The 21,945-nt window shown below is 52.0% G+C and overlaps 2 protein-coding genes across 5 annotated transcripts; one reads left to right on the top strand and one right to left on the bottom strand.

The window, feature by feature from the left end:
- The first annotated feature begins 1,976 nt into the window (after window positions 1-1,976).
- Window positions 1,977-14,986, top strand: SMYD5 (SMYD family member 5). 3 transcript variants are annotated; one of them, XM_004029427.5, is made up of 13 exons: window positions 1,977-2,131; window positions 6,632-6,740; window positions 7,822-7,961; window positions 8,409-8,530; window positions 8,914-8,983; window positions 9,573-9,677; window positions 10,517-10,579; window positions 10,798-10,868; window positions 11,187-11,293; window positions 11,708-11,764; window positions 12,626-12,720; window positions 13,393-13,463; window positions 13,559-14,986. In XM_004029427.5, the coding sequence occupies exons 1-13, from the start codon at window positions 2,036-2,038 to the stop codon at window positions 13,710-13,712; spliced, it is 1,260 nt and encodes a 419-aa protein (XP_004029476.3). In that variant the 5' UTR covers window positions 1,977-2,035; the 3' UTR covers window positions 13,713-14,986. The 3 variants fall into 3 exon arrangements, with proteins under 3 accessions (XP_004029476.3, XP_055234062.1, XP_018876462.1); XM_055378087.2 differs by lacking the exon at window positions 1,977-2,131 and adding an exon at window positions 2,156-2,474; XM_019020917.4 differs by lacking the exon at window positions 1,977-2,131 and having other exon boundaries at window positions 7,723-7,961.
- Window positions 14,987-15,774: 788 nt separating this feature from the next.
- Window positions 15,775-21,925, bottom strand: PRADC1 (protease associated domain containing 1). Of its 2 annotated transcripts, none has more exons than XM_063695807.1 (5): window positions 21,473-21,925; window positions 17,876-17,976; window positions 17,224-17,333; window positions 16,559-16,726; window positions 15,775-16,339 (listed from the first exon to the last, which is right to left on the bottom strand). In XM_063695807.1, exons 1-5 carry the CDS (start codon window positions 21,552-21,554, stop codon window positions 16,219-16,221), a joined length of 582 nt encoding a protein of 193 aa, XP_063551877.1. In that variant the 5' UTR covers window positions 21,555-21,925; the 3' UTR covers window positions 15,775-16,218. The 2 variants fall into 2 exon arrangements, with proteins under 2 accessions (XP_063551877.1, XP_004029478.4); XM_004029429.5 differs by lacking the exon at window positions 21,473-21,925 and adding an exon at window positions 20,849-21,050.
- Between the last annotated feature and the right edge of the window lie 20 nt (window positions 21,926-21,945).

Below are 21,945 nucleotides of genomic sequence, written 5' to 3'. Positions count from 1 at the left end.
TTTCTCTGAAAGAAGCCTGCTGCCAGGATTTTCAGAGCTGATTTCTGTAGCACAGACCATTCAGATTCTAGAATGGCTCTTGGGGACTGAGCTGAGGGATGGAAGGAAGCCTGCCCTGCCACCTGGTGGTGAGTGAGGGCACGGCCCCCAGCTGCTCTCGGGTAGGTTCGCCCCCAAGTACGTGGACTATTCGCTCCCTGACACCGGGCTGCAGGCTTGAGGGGACCCAGGGTCGCTTTCAAGAGCCTCTTCTCTGGCCCTGCCAACTATCTATCTCCCCCAAGTCCGTGAACTATTCGCTCCTTGACACCAGGTTGCAAGCTTGAGGAGAGGCAGGGTCAGTTTCAAGAACCTTTCTCTGTCCCTGCCAACTATCTATCTCCCCCAAGTCCGTGGACTATTCGCTCCTTGACACCAGATTGCAAGCTTGAGGAGAGGCAGGGTCAGTTTCAAGAACCTTTCTCTGTCCCTGCCAACTATCTATCTCCCCCAAGTCCGTGAACTATTCGCTCCTTGACACCAGGTTGCAAGCTTGAGGAGAGGCAGGGTCAGTTTCAAGAACCTTTCTCTGTCCCTGCCAACTATCTATCTCCCCCAAGTCCGTGGACTATTCGCTCCTTGACACCAGGTTGCAAGCTTGAGGAGAGGCAGGGTCAGTTTCAAGAAACTTTCTCTGTCCCTGCCAACTATCTATCTATCTATAATTATTTGATAGATAATTGTGGCTTGATCACGGCTCATTGCAGTCTCGACCTCCCCAGGTTCAGGTGATCCTCCCACGCACCACCACGCCCGGCAAATTTTTCTATTTTTTGGAGAGACAAGGTCTCACTACGTTGCCCAGTCTGTTCTTGAGCCCGGGAGCTGGAGGCTGCCGTGAGCCGAGATCGCCCCATGCCAGTATGGGCGACAAAGTGAGACCCTGTCTCAAACAAAACTCACAAAATCAGGGGACAAGGAAACAAAACAAGGCTTGATAGTCAGGCCTAGCTGTGGGGACAAATGCCATAGGTCTGTGGTTTGCAGCTTCTTGGGGTCCTGAATGAGAGAACAGGCCCCTCCCCCTTTTCACGACAGTGTGTGCATATGCACATTCACTTCTGTATCCAGTTTCAGAGGTTCTCAGACCTGAGGTCCACTATGGACTCCTCCGCTACCCCCGGGTTGCAAGGTCCCTTAAGCCATTGAAGAATCTGACAGAGGCACAAGTCCACCCTGACCTTTGGCAGGACTGTTCTGCTGCCAGAGGGATTACCGAGAAAGGAAATCTTGTCCTGGACTCTTCAAGTGGGGTGAGTGAGCTCCGGGGTATAAGCTAGTCCTTCCCTTCAGGCTGAGAGCTAGACAGGATGGGAGTAAGTTGGCCTTCTGCTGTCCTACTCTAGGGCTGGGTCCAAAGAGCGCTTTACTCAGTGAAGACAGGCCACTGTGTGGACAGAGACAACATACATGGAAACATGTATCGGAGGCCGGGCGAGGTGGCTCACGCCTGTAATCCCAACACTTTAGGAGGTCGAGGCGGGCGGATCACTTGAGGTCAGGAGTTCGAGACCAGCCTGGCCAACATGGTGAAACCGGCTAAAAATACAAAATTAGCTGGGCTTAGTGGCGCACGCCTGTACGCCCAGCTACTCGGGAGGCTGAGGCAGGAGAATGAATCACTTGAACCTGGGAGGCAGAGGTTGCACTGAGCCGAGATCGCGCCACTGCACACCAGCCTGGGCGACAGAGTGAGACTATCTCAAAAAAAAAACCACAACAAAACATGCGACGGACTCAAAGATACACACATCAAAACTGTACGGGCACACAGACTCTGATACAGAGGTACAGACACAAAAAGGCACCGATGTGAAAGCACAAAGGCAGGCCCAGTTACACTCCCGTCAACAAACCACGGAACCTAAATTCAGACTTGGTGGAGCGCAAAACCTCGCAGCCTCAGGGGCACTCTCGCCGGGGGCGGGACCAGAAGGGGGTGTGGCCTCTCAGGTCGAGGCGGGGTTAAGGGTCATAAGGCGGAGGCGCGCCCAAGATGGCGGCCTCCATGTGCGACGTGTTCTCCTTCTGCGTGGGCGTGGCGGACCGCGCGCGGGTCTCCGTGGAAGTCCGTTTCGTGAGCAGCGCCAAGGTGAGGTCAGGGCGGGTCCTGCCGGGAGCCTCTCCCCAGTCCGGCCATGGAGACAGCCCGGCAGGACTCCATGCCCGGAGCCCAGAGGCTTCTGTGCCGCTCGGACGCTACGGCCCTGCCCCTGCTCGCGGCCCGGGGGCTCCCAGTCTGTCCCCGCGCGCAGGCTCGTGGCGCGGTCACGCGATAGACCCGGGCCTCCGAAGTCTCCGTGCGCATTTCCTCCCAGCGGAATTCGGCCAGCCCGCGGGAGGCCCTTCTGTGGCTGCTCGGGGCGGGGCTAGGGGGCTTTGCTGCTGTGTCCCTGGAACGGTGGGCGGGGATGTGCCGGGCAGAGAGAACTGAGGTGTAAAAGAGTGAGTCCTCACGAACTTCATGTGTGAGATTTGGGTGAGGGGATGAGGAGAGAGGCCAAGACCCTTCACGAAGGTCCTTGGAGTGCTGAGGAATTTGGACCAGAGTCCAAAGGCCGTGGGGGCATTGGGAGAGTTTTTAGCAGGAAAGTGACGTGATTTTGTCGTTTTTATTGTGTTCCAAAAGTTCATTGTAGAAAAAAATAGAAAATGCATGTAAGGAAAGAAAATACAAAAATCACCCATACTTCTATACTTGTGCAAAGATGAGTACGTTAAAATTACATTTTTAGAAACTGCTTTTTGATGCAGCAGTGAATCTTTCAATATCAAGCCTATTTCTACATATTAAGTTTTAAGAGCTGAGTAGTAGCTTCTTCCGTGAGAGGGTCACAGTTCACTCAACCAACCCCTTATTGATGGACCCTTTATTGTTGTATGGTATTTTTCATCCCCAGAGTCAAAAGTCTTAGAGCTCATTTTCTGTGCAAACATCCTTTTGTTTTGTCCAGCAGTATTTTTTTCCTAGTTATCTTTGCCTATTGATATGTGCAAAATTATATTTGTTCTCATTTACGTTTCTTTGGTTACTAGTGAGGTTGAATAATTTATCCTGTGTAGTGGCTGTGTGTATGGTTGGTTCTTGCCCAAGACGTAAGACCTCTAGTTGTCTGTCATCTGCTCTCAGCGTCATCATATTGATCTAGTTTTCCAGCTCAACCTTCCGTGCCCCCTTTCTGCTCTAGAGGTATCTGGAGCAGTTTGCTCCTTCCCTGGTAAATCAGCTTCCCTACATCCTTGGTCTCCTTACCTGTTCCTATCTCCATCTCCATAGTCTCTAGTGCTCCTGGGTGGCCACAGTTTGAAGGCCTCTCAGTTCCATCATTCTTGGTTTGCAGTGATATTCTTCACCTTTTTCTTCATTAGCCCCCAGTCTCTCAGCCCCTTCCTTTCTTCATTTCTTCCCTCTCACTTCATCACTTCAGCCACTCTCCTTGCACAGTTTTCCTGTCCCAGGCTTCTATCAAGGCCCTAGCTGATTGCCCTCTCCTTGCCTACATCTGATCTGCTGCTGGAGAAAATAACATACCTGCCTGGACTTGGTAACAGCATGGATTATCCTGGGCTTTTTGCTTCTCTATTCAAATGAGATTGGTTTGTGATTTTTTTCTCTGTGTTATTTTCCTCAAGTTGCCACATGAGGGTTATACTTGTTTTTTTTTGGTAAAACAGAAATGCTTTCTGTCATTACATTGTTTAAATAGCATGAGCATTATTTATTCTTTAAAGGTTTGAGAGAATTGGGTCATGAAACTATATAGACCAGGGGCCTCAAGTGGGAGTAGTTTTTGACTACTGTTTATTGCTTCTGTGGATAGGAATGACTTTTCAAAAATTTATCAACTATTATGCCAGAGACATGACCAGTCAGAACAGAAACCTCACCAGGTCCAGTGGAAGCCAGCTGGATTACCATACTGGTGCACTAGCCGGATAGCAGCATGGCGTATTGTGGGCTTTCTTCTTTTCATCAAGATTTTAAAATCTACTACATAGTCTGCCCGGGCATGGTGGCTCATTCCTTTAATTCCAGCGCTTTCGGAGGCCGAGGTGGGCTGATCACTTGAGATCAGGAGTTCAAGACCAGTCTGGCCAACATGGTGAAACCCTGTCTCTACTAAAAATACAAAAATTAGGCCTGGCGTGGTGGCTCACACCTGTAATCCCAGCACTTTGGGAGGCTGAGAGGGGCGGATCACTTGAACTTGATGTCAGGAGTTCGAGACCAGCCTGACCAACATGGTGAAACCCCATCTGTACTAAAAATACAAAAATTAGTCAGGCATGGTGGTGCACACCTGTAATCCCAGCTACCTGAGGGCCAGGCACGAGAATTGCTTGAACCCGGGAGGCAGAGGTTGCAGTGAGCTGAGGTCGTGCTACTGCACTCCAGCCTGGGCGACAGAGGGAGACTCCATCTCAACAACAACAACAAAAATCTATTACATAGTCTTAGAGTTTTGCACCATTTTTTTTTTATAGAGATGGGGTCTTGCTGTGTTGCCCAGGCTGGTCTCAAACTCCTGGGCTCAAGCGATCCTTCATCCTTGCTTCCCAAAGTGCTAGATTTACAGGCGTGAGCCACCATACCCGGCCTGCACGATTTTTTCTTAAAAGTTTTTTTTCAAATTGGAAGTATGTATGGTTTGTCCCCTTTCCATTCAGGTTCAGTGCTCTCCAACCTTCTTTTTTTTTTGAGATGGAGTCTTACTCTGTTGCCCAGGCTATAGTGCAGTAGTACAATCTTGGCTCACTGCAACCTCCGCCTCCCAGGTTCCAGCGATTCTCCTGCCTCAGCCTTCTGAGTAGCTGGGACTACAGGTGAACACCACCATGTCCAGCTAATTTTTGTATTTTTAGTAGAGACAGGGTTTCACCATATTGGTCAGGCTGGTCTTGAACTCCTGACCTCGTGATCTGTCTGCCTTAGCCTCCCAAAGTGCTGGGATTACAAGCGTGAGCCACTGCGCCCGGCCCAACCTTAATATTATGAGTTAGAGCTCTGTTTTCCTTGAAATATGGTCATCAGTTTTGGGAATGACTTTATAAAGGAACAACTCTGATTCTTTTCTCTTTGTTTTGATTACGAAATATTTTCTGCATTTAGTCCTTCACAAAGAGAGGGAGATCTATATTTGTCCAATATTGAAATTTGAGATTGTCAGAAATAATGTGAGTCCCTGTTCATATTGTCGTGTCCCATAGAGGAAGGCCAAGTTTTCAATTTGCTGGATTGGGACGGGATACAAGGCATGGGGAGAAGGGCTTCCAGGAAACCAGGCAAGGGTATGCCCAGGGCTTTGCCTCCTGGTTTTGTTTCACCTGTCCCACTCTACTGTGAGATAGAGCTTCCAGAGTTGTTCACAGGGTTGAGATTTTTCGCTCTGAGTTTGAGAGGCAATCGTATCTGGCCTTCTAAGGAGGCAGGGAGCTACCTGGGAGGCAACACTGACAGGTCATTTTGCTTCGGTGTCAAGCATTTTTTTCCTCTCCTTTTGTTGTGGCAGCTCAGTGTTCACAGGGCTCCACACGTCTTCTTTGAGTAGTGGGAGTATGTGCCCAATAAGGCCAGTAACTGCCTGGGTTCTGAAGCCATCTGCTGAGTCCTTTTGCACATTTGAGAGATGGCAGTTCAGAGGTTTTTTTCTCATTCTTCATCCTTTACATGATGTATATAGTGTTTTAGACCAGTGCTTCTCAAACTAACATGCATATGAATCACCTGGGCATCTTGTTACGATGCAGATTCTGATTCAGCAGGCCTGGGGTGGGGCCCAAGAGTCTGCATTTCTGACAGAGTCCTAGGTGATGCCCGTGTTGCCAGTCCCTGTACCTCTCATTGAGTAGGAAGAAGCTAGAGCGCATAAGGTCCATTCATCTGTGCTATATCATTACACCCTGGAAACTACCTTGTAGGTATTATTATAATGCTCACTTTTCAAACGGGAAACAGATGTAAAGTGAAGCAGTTGGCTCAAAGGTTCACAGCAAGTTAATGTTAGGACTGGTACTAGTATTAGCTCCTTTCTTTCAGTGCAACCCCCAAGGACTTGTTGGATGCCAGGCACTGTGCTAGGTGCTGTGGGTATTCAGCTGACCAAGGAAGAGGGCACATTCTCCCCCAAACAAGGCTTCCCTGTCCCATGGTGTAGGATTTCTCTGCAACCCTGTGTAGCAACATCACTGCCAGGATCCTGGAGTGGCATGTGGCTGACTCAGAGATGAGTGCCCTGCCGTTATCAGCTCCTGGTACTGGAGGCCCCAGCCTGCTATAAGCCTTGGCCCTGCTCTGGCCATACTGAGAAAAATTCTCTGAGTAATCTGAGATGGCTGCCATGGTGGCTGCCTCCCTGTTCCAGGCCTTCTGCTCTGAATGGGCTGAAAGGGATGCAACTGAAAATAGGTCAGAGCTGTATTTCCAGAGGAGAAAGTTATGGAGGGTGCTGACCACTCTCCATGAACTCACAGAGGCAGAGGCCTCTCCTAAGAGTGAGGCATGTGGGAGTGAGGCTGGACAGCCTCCTGGAAGCTTTTGGAGCTATGTCTTCTGTTCCTTTTTTACGGCCATCCTATCCCTCTGCCCTCTCAGGGAAAGGGGCTGTTTGCCACACAGCTCATCCGGAAGGGGGAGACCATCTTCGTAGAACGGCCCCTGGTGGCTGCACAGTTTCTCTGGAATGCACTTTATCGCTACCGAGGTGAGTACATCTCTCCTACTCCTCATGGCCCAGTCGCCTTTGTGCATGGAAGTGAGCTGCATACATCCCTACTGGCTGACGTCTCTGGAACTCTGGGTATTGGGAGGAAATGCTGTCTTCCATTGAAGGACTGTGCCTGAGAACCACGCTTCTGTCCAGTCTCAGGTGTTTGAGGCTTATTCCTGTGGTGGGAGGCTCTTCAGATGTGCTTCCTGAGGGAGCACAGCAGGACTTAGGCGAGTTTGATTCCATGGTATGAGGGACATCATGCTGAAGGCCCAGTGCCAAAGTGGAGTCCTCCACCAAGAGGAGGCTACATGGCCCTTGTTCAAAGAAGGCTGAGTTAGGGGTGAGCACAAGTGCAATGCCCTTAGCTTTGCTGGCCACGTGCTTTTTTCACACTTTTCTTTTTTTGGGGTCTGGGGGAGGGGGACGGAGTTTCGCTCTTGTCGCCCAGGCTAAAGTGCAGTGGTGCAATCTCGGCTCTCTGCAACCTCTGCCTCCCAGGTTCAAGCAATCCTCCTGCCTCAGCCTCCCGAGTAGCTGGGATTACAGGCACGCACAACCATGTCCGGCTAATTTTTGCATTTTTAGTAGAAACGGGGTTTCAACATGTTGGCTAGGCTGGTCTTGAACTCCTAACCTCAGGTGCTCCACTTGCCTTGGCCTCCCAAAGTGCTGGGATTACAGGCGTGAGCCACCGTGCCCGACCCACACATTTCTTAAGCTAGAGACACACAATGAAAGGAGGGTCAGTTGGCCCCAGAGTATGGTAAAAGCCCAGTTTGGGGGTGGTAGGGGAGCCCCACAGAGTGAGTCTGATTAAGAAGCAAGGAGAGTTAGACAATAAGGGCCAGGAGGTCCTTGAGAGGGAGGAGGGGATCATCTGCCTTGGGATGCACATGAAATAAATTCATTCATCCATTCATGCATGCATGTAATTATTCATTTACTCACTTCCCAAACCTTTATGAAACACTAGAATGGTGCCTGGCACGTAGCAGCTGCTCTGTAGGGCTGTGAAAGGGATAGATGTGGCCTCTGCTCTCAAGACATTGTTGTGTCTGGCTCTCACCGTCAGCCTGTGACCACTGCCTTAGGGCACTAGAGAAGGCAGAGGAGAATGCCCAGAGGCTGACCGGGAAACCAGGCCAGGTTCTGCCTCACCCAGAGCTGTGCACTGTGCGCAAAGACCTCCACCAGAACTGTCCCCATTGCCAAGTGAGTATTCTTGGGGAGTGTACCTGGAAGGGGGTGGGTGAGGGAGGCCTTAGCTGGAGTCCTCAGTGGGGAGACAGGAGCAGCGACAGACCTGGTCATGGCCCTTGAAAACTACAATGTAGGATAAGATGTTGAAAAGGCTTGGTTATTGTTCCAGTTTCATCCTCCCTGGCACAGTTACATTGTCTGGAAAATGGGCTTGATGGGAGCTTGCTTTCTTCCTGGGGACCTGGCAGGGGCTCTCCCCTCTACCTGAAAAGTTGTCTTCCCTTTCTGTGGTTTTGCAAGCCTAGGTGTGCCTTTCACATGTCCCCAGAGCACCCTATGTTTTCTCTTCTCATGATACATCTGAGCTACAGCTCAGGGGCTATTTGTGGAAGGAATGCAGTTAGAGGAGGTGATCCTAGGGCCAGATCCTAGGGTACTGACCTCTATCCCACCTAACAGGTGATGTACTGCAGTGCAGAATGTCGGCTGGCAGCCACTGAGCAATACCACCAGGTCCTGTGCCCAGGCCCCTCCCAGGATGACCCCTTGCATCCTCTCAATAAGCTTCAGGAGGCATGGAGGTAGGTTTCTTTTCCTCTCTTCTTTCCTTTATCCTTTCCTCCCTGGTTGCCTGCCTGGGCTCATCAGGTGTTGCCGTCTTTCTTAAGTTACAATTCCCCGGATTTTTCTTCCTTTCTTAGGGTTAAACAGAAGTCACATAACCCTATCCCCTGCTTTTAATCTGGGCTGTCAGTCTTTCTGTCCTTAGCATTTAACGCTTTCCCAGAAAGAGCCCCATTAAGCCAATAGGGATGCAAAGTTTTGCCTAAGTCCTTGTCTATGACTTTCTTGGTAATTGATGGAATTGGTAGGAAGTTTTCTCTGTACCAGTCAGACTCGGCTTCCCTGAGCTCAGCTACTAGGGAGAGAATTTCTAGGCCAATCTTTTTTTCTCTTTCCCCAGGAGTATTCACTACCCACCTGAGACTGCAAGCATCATGTTGATGGCCAGGATGGTGGCCACAGTGAAGCAGGTGAGCCCACCCAACCCTCTCGGGGAAGCTGACTTTGGCCCCATTCAACCCTTGGTCTCAGTCTTTTCCTCACCTCAAAGCCCTAGCTTGGATGCAGAGTTCTTCCTGGCCCTCCCAAAGGAGAGCTCCTTGCTATGTAAAACCTTCAGAATGCGCTCTGAAGGCATAGGGAGTGGAGAGCTCGTTTTGCCTGTAGTCATTTTTTTTTTTTTTTGTAACTTAAAGACCAGTGTGATAGTATGCCTGTAGTTTCTGATATAGAAGATGACTTGTGCAGTAGCAATTCATGCATTTGATTTATAAGCACCGCTTTTTCAGGATTCTGTCTTACATGAAGCGAGAGAAGCCACTCTAACCACCCTTCTATTAATATTGTTCCTCAGCCTCTTTCTCCTGTTTTCCAAGTGTTGTTGAATTGGCTATCTCGGCTCCAACTGGGGAGATGGTTGTGGGTGGGCAGCATTGGGAGGAAGCCTCAGGCAGAGGAAGGGCCCCTGTAAGTTCCTGTGTAGTGGTATTTCCCAAGTGGGCGGGAGTGCCAGTGAGAAGGTGGGTGTCTGTGACCCTTAAGTATGTTTGTTCACTGCAGGCGAAGGACAAGGACCGTTGGATCAGACTCTTCTCCCAGTTTTGTAACAAAACAGCCAATGAAGAGGAGGAAATTGTCCATAAACTTCTGGGAGACAAATTCAAGGTTATTATTCTCCCGTGGCCTGTCTCCTTCCCTCCCCAAATATCCTAGGATGTCTCTGGCCAGCTGTGGGGAGCACCACATTTGATCACTTCTGAGCTACAGGAAGGAGTTAGAACTTGGGTCCAGAAATCAATTCAGAGGACTTACATTCCTGCCACTGTTTACTTCATGACCTCATGTGGACCTACAGTTGGGAAGTGGGGTGACAACAGAGGAAGGGCGTGTCAGATGCCCTGCCCTGAAAGTACTCCCTAACTGGTGTTAGAAGGCAGGACTCGTCATAGGATAGCAGTGGGCAAATCAGGTAGAATGGAGACTGGGGTTGTGGGGCCACAGAATCAGAGAGCAGTGTGAAACTGCCCATGTCCTGAGAACGCATTCCCGATCAAAGAGTATGGGTCCTCACTGAGGACAGCAGACTTCCCTGCAGGAGCTGCCTGAGGGTGGAGGCAGATGTGTACAAGGTTTGCATCTGGGGTGGGCCCTCTTGCATTGAACTTTTATAGGAAGGGAGTGGGAGAGCCCAGCTGGTCTGGAGGCCAGGTCAAGGGAGATTTGACGGTGGTGGTGTGGATAGACATTTCAGGCTGCCTCAGCCTTGCTGGTACAAGTGCTGGAAAATGTAGAGAAATTTGGGTTTGCCACCCCGGGTTGGAACAGGCCGGCAGACTGCCAAAGCTCTTTGGAGGTAGACTCTGTGGCCTTCCTTTGCCCCTACGGAAAGCTCAGTCTACAGAGCTGGCCCTTTTTCCTTCCCTCCCCTAGTCGCCTGGGCCCTGCCTGGGTGCTAATGGGAAATCCCCAGGGCTACAAGTCTCTCCCTGCTTCCCCTAAACCAGGGCCAACTGGAACTTCTGCGGAGACTCTTCACAGAGGCCCTCTATGAGGAAGCAGTCAGCCAGGTGAGTGAGGAGAGGGTGGGACCAGTGGCCTCCTTGTTACTCCAGCTCTCCAGGAGCAATCAGGTCATCATCTCCTACTGGGACAGCTGAGCCAAAGCCTACTTGGTCTTCTGGAGTTCGGATGAGCCTGACTCACAGAAGGCTTCCCAAACAGAGAGTCCAATTGGAAGAAAAGTCAGTGGCTGTAATGAGCACTCATCTCTTTTTTCCCCCCACAGTGGTTCACTCCAGATGGATTCCGGTCTCTCTTTGCTCTTGTTGGGACCAATGGCCAAGGAATCGGGACCAGGTTAGAATGTTCCAGAGCTATTGAAGTTACTCTCAGGGGTGGGAAACTGAGGAAGGTAGCCACAGTTCCTTTCAAGACTGGGATGGGGTAGGGTGGGACTCTGGACAGATCACTGAACTGGACACAGTGGTGGGAATCAGAATGAGGCATTGGAATCTGTTTTGGGGAGCCTCTGTTGGGGAAGATGGGCCCCCACCTGGAGAATGAAGTGGGGTGGGGATGGGAGACCCTTCTTCCTGGGCTTAACTTACCTGGAGGTGGAGAGCCCTGTGACCTGGGCTTCCGCCTCCCCAACCATGGGCTGCCTGGGACCCCCAGCTCCCTAAGCCAGTGGGTCCATGCCTGTGACACTCTGGAGTTGAAGCCTCAGGACCGTGAGCAGCTTGACACCTTCATTGACCAGCTATACAAGGACATCGAGGCAGGTTGGTGAGATAGGGCCTTGGCCTCACCCAGCCATGGCGACCCCCCCAGTCAGATGGTGGACACAAAGTCTTTCCCCAGGGTGCTCTGAATTAATGGTGGGGGAAGGTAATCCCTTTGTGCCTGTGGGGAGCTTCAGATCTGTCCACAGGGCACACAGGTGAGAAACAGCCCCAAGATGTATCCAGAGGCTTGATGCTGGGAGGAGGGGGGTGCTGGATAAATAGAATGTCTTGCAGACAGAAAAGCAAGGCTTCTGTCTCGGAGAGGCAAGTTTAGGTAAGATGGTAGGGACTGATGCCTTAGTGTGGTGGGGTTGCAGGACAGTAGAGACAGTGCCTGTCCGTGTAAGCCTCGTTTCCTTTTCCTGCCTTTAAAAATGGGTAGAATAATGTCTGTGTATTACTGTCTTACAGCAACTGGAGAGTTTCTTAACTGTGAAGGATCTGGCCTCTTTGTGCTTCAGAGCTGCTGTGAGTCATGGCGTTGAGGAGGGATGGTCCCAGGCGCTTCTGCCTTTGCCAGGTGGCCTTGCAGCCACAGTTTATCTTTCTCAGTTGGCCCTGTCTAGGCTGGTAGGGTTGAGTCTGGGAGCCCCATTAGGTCTGAGCTCCCACAGGAATTCCCCTGGGCCTTTTTGTTCTATCATTTTTTTATTTGTTCATCCAACTGTTTGTGCTATAATACCTGCTTATATATAAAACCTTACAATAGGCCAGGCCCTGTACTAAGGCAGGCATAGAGCTCTGATTCTTGCAAAGGGATGCATGGGCTTTGCACCGTCACTGCCTTGTGAGATTTGGGAGTACTGGGAGCCCAGGCTAGAGGGCGAGTCTCATCAGCACCTGATGAGGAGGGGCAGATTCAGCTCAGACAACTGCCTTTTCCAGACCTCAGCTTCCCACCCCCTGGCTTCCTCACTGCAAACTCCTCCTCCCAGGCTCCAGGGCCACTCTACCCTCCCAAACTGGATTCTCAGAGGGCCTGTGTCAGCTGTTACTAGATGTCCAATAGCAGGCAGAAGTGAGTTAAGTGGTCTGGGGTGGGCATTCCTTCAGAGCCCTGTCCCTCCCTTTGTGAGACAGTGGGAACACGACTGAGAATGAAGTTGGCCAGTCACAGTGAGTTGGAGTGGGAGTGCTGTGGAGTTCATTTGTGCTGTGCTGTATGGTCTTCAGGAAAGAACACTGGATGCAGAGTCCAGAAACTTGGGTTCCAAAACGTGCTCAGCCTTGGCAGGGATGAACGAGCAAGAAAGGACCCAGTGCTCTGCAGAATTGAGGCTATTATTTTTTTTAGTCAATAATCCTCATTACCTGCCTCTTATGATCCAGGCAACCACAGTTGTGTGCCCAATGCAGAGACCTCCTTTCCAGAAAACAACTTCCTTTTGCATGTCACTGCTCTGGAGGATATTAAGCCAGGAGAGGTGAGGGGGACCAGGAACCGTCGGGATGGGTGGGCAGTGGGCCTTGGAAGTTCTCTGCAGGGATCGGGAGCAGCAGTGGCTAGAGCACCTTGAAGTTCAGGCTGTTGGGTGGAATCCCCACATACCTTAGGGTCTGAGTCTTTCAGCTCATGGTTAGGTTCTAACCCTACCTCGCTTTTTCAAAATATGACTCCAGAAAGCCTCAGGACAGTGTTTGAGGGACACCTATGTGCTCAGATTCTTGTCCCCAGCTATCTTTTGGTCAAATGCAGATATGTAGTTTCTAAGAAAGCAGGAGATAGCTCTTTGTGGGTTTAGGGTCTTGTCTGTTAGTGCAGGCACAGTGCCTGGTTGAATCTTCTTGAGGGCAAGTAGCATCATACCAAGACCTCTGATCCCAGCTGCAGACCTTGGCCATTGACCGGCTTTCACCACGGCCCGAGGCCAACCACAGTCTCCTCTGTCTCAGGCACAGGCTGTTGGAGCCTTATAGTGGCCTGCCTACTGAAGGCACTGGGAACTGGATGAGGGCAGCCAGCCCCTTCACTGAAGGGCAACGCAAGCTTGGCTTCTAGAGATGGGGCAGTGGTTGGAGATAGGGTAGCTGTTGGGGAGGCCCTTATGCCATTTAAAAGAACACAGACCATCAGACTGCACTTCTCTGCCCTACAGGAAATTTGTATCAGCTACTTGGACTGCTGTCAGCGGGAGCGCAGCCGCCACAGCCGCCACAAGATCCTCAGGTGCCAGCTGGGGACATGGTTGTGCAGCTGGGCTCTGGGGTCCTCTATCCCATAGCTCCCTGACTTTTCCCCCTCACCATCCCCCACCGCTGCAGGGAGAACTATCTATTTGTCTGTTCCTGTCCCAAATGCCTGGCAGAGGCTGATGAACCCAATGTGACCTCAGAAGAGGAAGAGGAAGAGGAGGAGGAGGAGGAGGAAGGAGAGCCAGAAGATGCAGAGCTGGGGGATGAGATGACTGATGTGTGATGTTGCCCTGCCCAGAAAGGGCCCTGCCCTAGACCCTGCCAGAAAAGGGGGCTCTTCCCCCAGAGAAGTGGCTTGGAGGGAACTTCCCACTCCCATTGCCTGCTTTCCCCATTCCAGCCCTCTCTGCTAGAGGGTAGGAGAGAGCCTGGATCTCTGGTCCCAACCCCCACCAGGCCTCATGCCCTGGACACTGCTGCTGAGTTGGCTCAGACTCTGCACTGGCACTGAGCCTTTCACAACTGGCCTCCCCTTGAGGTTCCTCCACTCTAGGGTTTGAGGGGCTGGAATCAGGGCCAGGGCCTAACAGTGTTTCTTCCCCTTGGCCCCACGGCCCATACTCACCCCTTCACCTGAGGCTTCTCCCCTCTCAACTTGCTGTTGATTTCTTTTGAGGGGTAAAAGAAAGACCGAGTTCATTGAAGCAGAGACAGGAGGTGGTGAGGCGTCCTCACCTCCCCCCACCACAGCTGTGGCTGGTAAGGCAACTGCTTGGCCACTGGCCCAGCAAGCAGAGGCGGGCAGGAGGATCTGGGCCTCCTGAGCCCCTTCCCTGAGGCTGTCTCCTGGGAATGCTGGACCAGGGGGATTACTCCCCCCACCCACACCCCCATTTGGACATCTGGGGAAGTGGAGATTAACCCCTCCCCCAGACTCGTGCCTTGCCTCTCAGGACCTGGCACAGTGGCTGGCCTTATGGAGTATGGAAAAGGCCTCTGCCTTCCTCAGGAGGGACACATAGGGGGTCATCACCCTTTCTCACACCTGCTTCCCAATGAGCACTCAGCAGCATGGCTGAGACCTGGGGCTTGACAGCCTGTGCTCCTTAGATTAGGATGCTCTGGTATTCCTGGGGCCAGTTAAAATGGGTCAGTGAGGGGCTCTCCTGGCCTCAATCTCCATCTTTAGGGTCTCCACAGACTAACATTGAAGTCTTCCAGAAACCTCGAGGAGCTGGGCTAGATACTTCGAGAGTAGCCCTGTCTTGTCCCCTCCTACCCCCAGATTAGCACCACCCCTCTCACTCTTGGGTTGGATGCTATGGGAATTACAACCCATCACTCCCAGTGCCTCCCTTTCCTGGAGGAGCCTGCTGCATTCTCCTGCTGAGGGATCCCAGAGAGGGCAGGTGCCCACCCCACAGGCCCTTTCCTGGACCATGGAGCCAGGTGAAACCTGTCTGGCCCCTTACCCATTGGGTTCTTACTCCTTCACAACGGTCAGCACTCCTCTCCCAACCCCCCTGCCCACTGTTCTCAATAAAATGTGAGTGGTGAGAGGCCTCTGCAGGAATGCTTTGTGGCAAGTGGCTGGGCAGGCTGCCCCGGGCGTGCAGCAGGCACAGGTGGGTGCAAAGGAATACTGATTAGACCAGGTAATGGTAGGAGATGGGAGCTCCAGGCTCACCAGCTTGGGCTCACCTCTGCTCTTATTTACACTCTGCTATGCAAATGTTCTAATGCCCAAGAGCAAGGGTCCTCTGAGGTCCAGTTTGGGTGGTTTTTAAATTTTGAGACAGGGTCTCACCTTGTCACCCAGGCTGGCATGGAGCAATGCAATCATAGCTCACTACAGCCTTGAACTTCTGGGCCCAAGTGATCCTCCCACCTCCGCCTCCTGAGTAGCTGGGACTATAGGCTCATGCCACCACACCCAGCTAATTTTTAATTTTTCTGTAGAGATGGGATCTTGCTATGTTGTTGCCGAGGCTGGTCTTGAATTCTTGGCCTCAAGTGATCCTCCCACCTCGGCCTCCCAAAGTGCTGGGATTACAGGCATGGGCCACCATGCCTAGCCCTGAGGTCCAGTTTGGACCCCCAGTTCCAGGCTCTAAGATAAGTCTTCTCCTGAGGGGCTGAACTCTGGCTTCCCAGGGCTTTCTTGGCTCCTAGCAGGAAGCTGTGCTGGGATCTAAGACTAGCAGTCTGAGCACTGGTCCCAAATAACCTGGGCCAGTCACTGTCCTCTGTGGGTGTTTCCTTTCCTCAGAACGACAGTATGGGACGATATGAGTGAGTTTGAAGGTCCTGCCTACCCGTGTGCTCTTATTCTAGGACACAGTTGCAACCCTGATGAGAAGCTTTATTGCTAAAAAGTCAGTGAGGGTTTACTGAGTCCCCAAACACCAGCTCTTTAAACCACTCCAACAACTGCTGTGAAGGTCACTGTGCAGAGACCCTGGGTAGGGGAGGCTGGAGCCAGGTGAGTGTGACAGGTCACAGATGGCTCTCAGGCCACCTGCCTTCAGCTACTTTTGTTTCGGGTTCTAGCCAGAAGCCCTGGGGCCTGTCTCTTGCCTCTTCTTGTAGCATGAGACACCCTTGGGGGCCCTGGAGAAGGGAAGGCCAGTGGTGTGGCTTCCCTTTCAGCCTAGCAACGCCCAAACCCTTTTCCTTTACCTGGCTCCACTTGTCCCCAGATGCTATCCCCAAATTCCAAGTAGCAAAATTCCTGGGTTTCCCCTTCCCAGCTCAGAGTCACTTATGGCTGGAATGTGGGACAAACTCTTCTACCAGAAGGTCCAGGGTGGTTGCAGCAGCTCAAAGGTGGGGATACTGGTGACATTGACTGGGATGGAAATGATGGCCCATGGCAGCCCATGCTGTTCCAGAGAGCGGCGGATCATGTAGCTGGGAGGGCATGAAGAGAGGTGGTGATGGTCACTTTCTTGGTACCCCATCATGCCCCACTGTCCCCATCAATCTGGGAGTTCCAAAGCCCAAGATCTTTTTTTGCCCTCTAACTGAAGCACCCAAGTTGAGGCCTGCAAGAAGGGACTGGTGATTACCCCTGACCCAGTCATGGCGTCCAGCCTGGTGCTGATAAAGCCAGAGGCAAGGAGCCCTCACCCGTCTCGGCCGAGCAGGAAGAGGGCAGGGATGTCAGCTGTGCGCTGGGTACTGTCCTGGATCATCTCCACGTAGAAGCTGTCATTGTCAACCGCGTTGTCAGAGATGATCACCGCCCGCCCGCCGTGCTCCTGGACCACCCGAGTCTTGGAGAGGAAGGAGCAGCCCCTGGAAGAGGTGGTGATAAGACCAAAGGAAAGACAGGTCCTAGCTCCCCCTTCCCCAGACCATCACCCTGGGAGTATAGAAGGCAGACTGAAGAATCTGTTATAAAGGCTCATAAGTAAATAGCTAAAAGCATGGATAATTTAAATACATTTCTTTTTCCTTTTTCTTTTTTTTTTGGAGACAGGGTTTTGCTCTGTTGCCCAGGCTGGAGTGCAGTGATGTGATCTCGGCTCACTGCAGCCTTAACATGCGGTCAAGCAATCCTCTCACCTCAGCCTCGAGTAGCTGGGACCATAGGTGTGCACCACCATGCCCAGCTAATTTTTGTATTTTTTGTACAGACAGGGTTTCTCCATGTTGCCCAGGCTAGACATTTCTTAAAGACGCTTAAAAAGATGAAATTTTCAAAAACAGCTCTTTCAAAGCACTACTACCAATAATCTCAGAATCTGCCGTATGCCTGCCCACTCCTCGTGTCCTGCCTGCCCACTCCTTACCCCCTCTCCACCAGAGCAATCTGGTCCTGGATGAAGAAACCGTTGCTGAGTTCCCCGCAGGCCTCTGGAGGTTCAGCGGGGACAAGGTGAATCTGCTCATACCTTGTGTGCTGAAAAACATTTAACATTTGGACAGGTGAGAGTGTAATGAGACACACCTGCTTTAGGACTGGGCTGACAATCCCATCTTATTGGCACCTTATAAAGTGTGAAGGAAACATGGAGTGGTTTCTGTATCGCCAGACACTTAAACATTTTTACTTAATTCTCGCAAAGGCCTATCTGGTTGTCCTACACCACCCTACCCCTCTATGAGATAGGCAGGGGAGTTGGTTGTAGATCCAGAGAGAGGAAGTGATGTGCCTTAAGTCACATAGTTCACAGGTAGAGCTGGCAGAGGAAGCTGGTGCTCTTGGCTTTTCACTTCATGTCCCCTAAAAAGACAACTTGTCCCTCCATGGTGCCTAGGTTTATATTATACTCAGGGGAGTAGCTGGAAGAGCTTCCTTTCTGTGCTGCAGCTCATGGAAGGCAGAGCTGATTCTGCTCCCTTCCCTGTCCCAGCACTCAGGTGGGATGAGAGGGTCACTGCAGCTCAGTGAGGGGAAGGGAGAGGTTGAGGATCAGAGATCAGGGGCCTCCCTTAACTTACAAAGATACCACCAAAGTCCTTGGCAGGTGTGGCTGTGAAGATGTATCGAATGTCCCCAGGACTCAGCACTTGAAAGTACAAATAATCATGGATACGGAAGCCTGAAGGATAAAGAGTACAGGTAAGAAGGCTCCCAGGAACAAGCTGGTTCAGGTTCAGATCCCAGACCCTGTGTCTTCAGCTGGGCTGGCTATAGTCTGGGCTCAGGGTCCTGGCTTCAGCCAACGGGGTCCACTAGTGGCAGGGTTGGGGGCTAGATGGCCTCTGTCCTGGGGAGGATAGAGTTGATGCAGAGTCTTTAACCCCAGAGGTTTATATCAGCTGCTGCTGCTTACGCAGTAAGCCAGGAAAACTGAGAGCTCCAGGGTTAGTATTTTTGCTCTGAAGACCTGGGAGTTTCAGGGTAGAGATGTAGTGGCCTGCGTACAAAGCAATTCTCACTAAAATTTAAAAGTTGACTTTCTGGTCCCACTGCCATCCCCTTAAGTCTAGTCACTATCATCTCTTGTCCTGACAGCTCAGCTTCTTACCTGGCTTCCCTGCCTCCATTCTTGCTCCCCAAGCAACAACCAGAAATCGAAAACATCTTAGCCATTATGAGCACATCACCATACCTAGGGTTTCAATAACTGCCCTTTGCATTTAAAATTTAAACTCTTTTTAAACTGTGGCCTACAAGACCCTGTTTGCTGTGGCCCCTGGCCACTCTTCCAACCTCATCTCCATCCTGTGTTCAAGCTACACTGGCCTTTCAGTTTCTTCACTTCTCTGGGTCTTTCTGCAGGCTGTTCCCTGAGCCTGGAAGGCCCCCTACTCCCACCCCACCCTACTTCCACCCCTTTACCTGACTCTTTCCTAGTCATCCTTCAGGTCATACCTTAAATGTCACTTCCTCAGAGAAAGCTTCTGCCTCATGATTGCCCTCCCATACCCATTCAAATGTACTTTTTAATAAATGGGGACTTTCAACATAATTTGTAATTATACAGCTTTCATAACTTTTCTTTTTTTTTCTTTTTTTGAGACGGAGTCTCGCTCTGTCACCCAGGCTGGAGTGCAGTGTTGCGATCTAGGCTTGCTGCAAGCTCCACCTCCCGGGTTCGTGCCATTCTCCTGCCTCAGCCTCCCAAGTAGCTGGGACTACAGGCACCCGCCACCACGCCCGGAGAATTTTTTGTATTTTTAGTAGAGACGGGGTTTCACCGTGTTAGCCAGGATGGTCTCTATCTCCTGACCTCATGATCCACCCGCCTGGGCCTTCCAAAGTGCTGGGATTACAGGCGTGAGCCACCGCGCCCGGCCTCTTTTTCTTTTTTTGAGACAGGGTCTCACTTTATCACCCAGGCTGGAGTGCAGTGGTGCCATCTCGCCTCACAGCAACCTCCACCTCCCAGGCTCAAGCGATTCTCATGCCTCAGCCTCCCAAATAGCTGGGACTACAGGCGTGCGCCACCATGCCTGGCTAATTTTTTTTGTATTTTTTAGTAGAGAGGGTTTCGCCATGTTGACCAGGCTGATTTTTTTTTTTCATTTTTTAAATAGGAATGGGGTCTCGCCTTGTTGCCAGGGCTTGTGATCCTCCCACCTTGGCTTACCAAAGTCCTGGGATTACAGGCGTGAGCCACCGCACCTGCCCTGGATTCATAATTTTAAAATATCTGCCTCTTCCACTTTGTAACTTCATTCAATGAAGAATCCCCAGTGTCTTGCATAGTGGCTACAATATAGGGATAGCCCTATAAACTTTCCTGAATGGGTGAACAACTATATCTAGCTCCATAGCACCGAGGAAGAGAATTTCCAGACAACTAGATTTTTCTGGGGCATGGGATCTTCTCCTCAGCACCAAAGTTTAATGTTGTACCTGGACTTGAGTCCCTGGTTTCCTTAACCCAGAGAGACTGCGGAATGTTGAAAGATAAAAACTGCTGTCATGGGCAGGCGCGGTGGCTCACGCCTGTAATCCCAGCACTTTGGGAGGCCGAGGCGGGCAGATCACGAGGTCAGGAGATCGAGACCATCCTGGCTAACACGGTGAAACCCCCGTCTCTATTAAAAATACAAAAAAATTAGCCGGGCGTGGTGGTGGGCGCCTGTAGTCCCAGCTACTTGGGAGGCTGAGGCAGGAGAATGGCGTGAACCCGGGAGGCAGAGCTTGCAGTGAGCCGAGATTGGGCCACTGCACTCCAGCCTGGGCGACAGAGCGAGACTCTGTCTCAAAAAAAAAAAAGAAAAAAAGAAAACTGCTGTCACAAGTCTGTTAGTCTATCAACAAACTACCAAGTCACTGCTGTGTACCAAGGATGGCATTAAGGCTTTAGCTGTCTTTGTTTACTGCCCAAATCACAGCCATCAGTTAGAGCTCCCATGGCTTGGCACTGGGCTATACAGTCCTGGGAGTGGGGACTCCCTCTCGGATACAAATACACCCCCAGAAAGCCTTCCTGGACTAGCGTCAAACTCACTCCCTCCTCCCCAACCCTTGCTTGCCTTTGCGTGTGCTTATTTGTGTAAGTTGTGGGTATACGTATGTGCTCACTTATGTGCATAGATGTATACATTTATGTGCTTGTGTAGGTGTAAACGGTTTGTGCGTGTGTGCCCACGTGTAGGAATGTATGCTCCTGTGTACATGTGAATGCTCACATACATATCTCCAGCCTGTAGTATCCCTCCTTAGCTGTCCCTTCTGGTCGCACCCTAAGTCACCTGGGTCGGCGCTAGTGGGCGGGGAGGGGCGAGTGGGGAGATCTGCTTTGTCGTGGGAAGGTGAGGAGTCAGAGCTTCAGCCTCAGGCTGCGCCCACTTTATGTCCTTGGACCACCACCCACTTATTCCGGCCGCCCGCTCCCAGACCTGTCCTGCTCTGAACTCGCAGGGTCCCCAAGGTGACCCTTGGCCCCCAACCCGAGACGCGCGCAAGCTGGACGGCCAGCCCCGCCCTGCAACGCAGTCCCACCCGTTGCCGCTCACCGTGGGCCGCGACGCACGCGGGGAGCCAGAGCACGAGACAACACCAGCCCGCGGCGCCGGGGACCATCTCCAGGGCCCGGCCCGGCGCCGCGTTTCCTCCCGCCGCCCGGCCGCGCGTCGCTCGCCGGACTTCAGCCTGACAGCTGCTCCGGCCTCCCGCCCACATACCCGCTCTCGCCGCGGGCTGGACGACGGGAACGAGGCTCAAGGCTGATTGGCTCTGACGCCTGCTCATGTAGCCACACTTTCCGCCTCTACGCCTTAGCCTACTTCCTATTGGTCGAGAGAAGTGGAGCCGGGGGCTGATTGGCTTAAACTCTTAACAGCTACAACCGGCCCTCGCCTCAGCCCCGCCCCAGCATACTCTCCGGGTCCTCGCTGGCGGTGGGCGGGCCAGGGAGGACAAGCACTGGAGGTGTGCCCGTAGCCGGATTTGCTTCAGCTGTCGATAGGCGAGGCCGTTAACCCTTGCGGCCTCGGTCCTGTCCACTCCAAGGCCGCCTCGATTGACGACGATTAGCCTTCTCCCAGCTGCGCTTCCCTCCTCCCCACGCCTTCACGGGAAGGCACTCGTCTTGCGCCAGGGGGTCTTCCGCCCAGTGCCACCAACGCTTGCGTGCTCACCGTGGATAGGCGCTGGGGCCGCGGCCTGGCGCAGGCCATCCACGAGGAGCCTCTGGCCAGTGCAAAGCCAGAAAACGGGCATTGGGGCCAGCTTCCCACGCTCGCCCCGTTGACACTGACTGTGTAACTGTGACACTGGACACCTTGACCTCTGAGCCTCCTTTCTCTCATCAGTAAAATGTCCTTAATAGGACCAACGCAATAGGGTTGTGAGGATTAAATGAGATCGCTCACGTAAAGTGCTTTGGCACCAGCCTATCCCACACTTTGCGTCCCACACTTTTGCCTTTATTGCATTCCTTGGTCTGGCGTCCGGGGATGGAGGAGGGTGGAATTAGGTTAGTAGGTGATGCGGGCCGAGCAAAGACCCTCCGTGCTCTAAGAAGCACGACCGAAATGCGGCGACCCCTCTTTAATAAACGCCCCTCACTAGAGAGTCCCCGAAGCCCAGCCTCAGGTCCTTCTAGCCGCAC

The sequence above is a fragment of the Gorilla gorilla genome, chromosome 12 (assembly GCF_029281585.2).
Source record: "Gorilla gorilla gorilla isolate KB3781 chromosome 12, NHGRI_mGorGor1-v2.1_pri, whole genome shotgun sequence".
Lineage (NCBI taxonomy): Eukaryota > Metazoa > Chordata > Mammalia > Primates > Hominidae > Gorilla > Gorilla gorilla.
The sequence above is the reverse complement of the archived record's forward strand: the minus strand, read 5'-3'. Positions and strand labels throughout refer to the sequence as shown.

Excerpts from the sequence above, each read along its gene's own strand:
- SMYD5 (XM_004029427.5), top strand. The coding sequence starts at position 2,036 with ATGGCGGCCTCCATGTGCGACGTGTTCTCCTTCTGCGTGGGCGTGGCG. Across the intron at positions 10,580-10,797 it reads ATGAGGAAGCAGTCAGCCAG|TGGTTCACTCCAGATGGATT; the intron begins GTGAGTGAGGAG and ends TTCCCCCCACAG. Across the intron at positions 11,294-11,707 it reads ATACAAGGACATCGAGGCAG|CAACTGGAGAGTTTCTTAAC; the intron begins GTTGGTGAGATA and ends ACTGTCTTACAG.
- PRADC1 (XM_004029429.5), bottom strand. The coding sequence starts at position 21,014 with ATGTGGGCGGGAGGCCGGAGCAGCTGTCAGGCTGAAGTCCGGCGAGCG. Across the intron at positions 17,334-17,875 it reads AGGACTTTGGTGGTATCTTT|CACACAAGGTATGAGCAGAT; the intron begins GTAAGTTAAGGG and ends AATGTTTTTCAG. Across the intron at positions 16,340-16,558 it reads TTCCTGCTCGGCCGAGACGG|CTACATGATCCGCCGCTCTC; the intron begins GTGAGGGCTCCT and ends ATGCCCTCCCAG.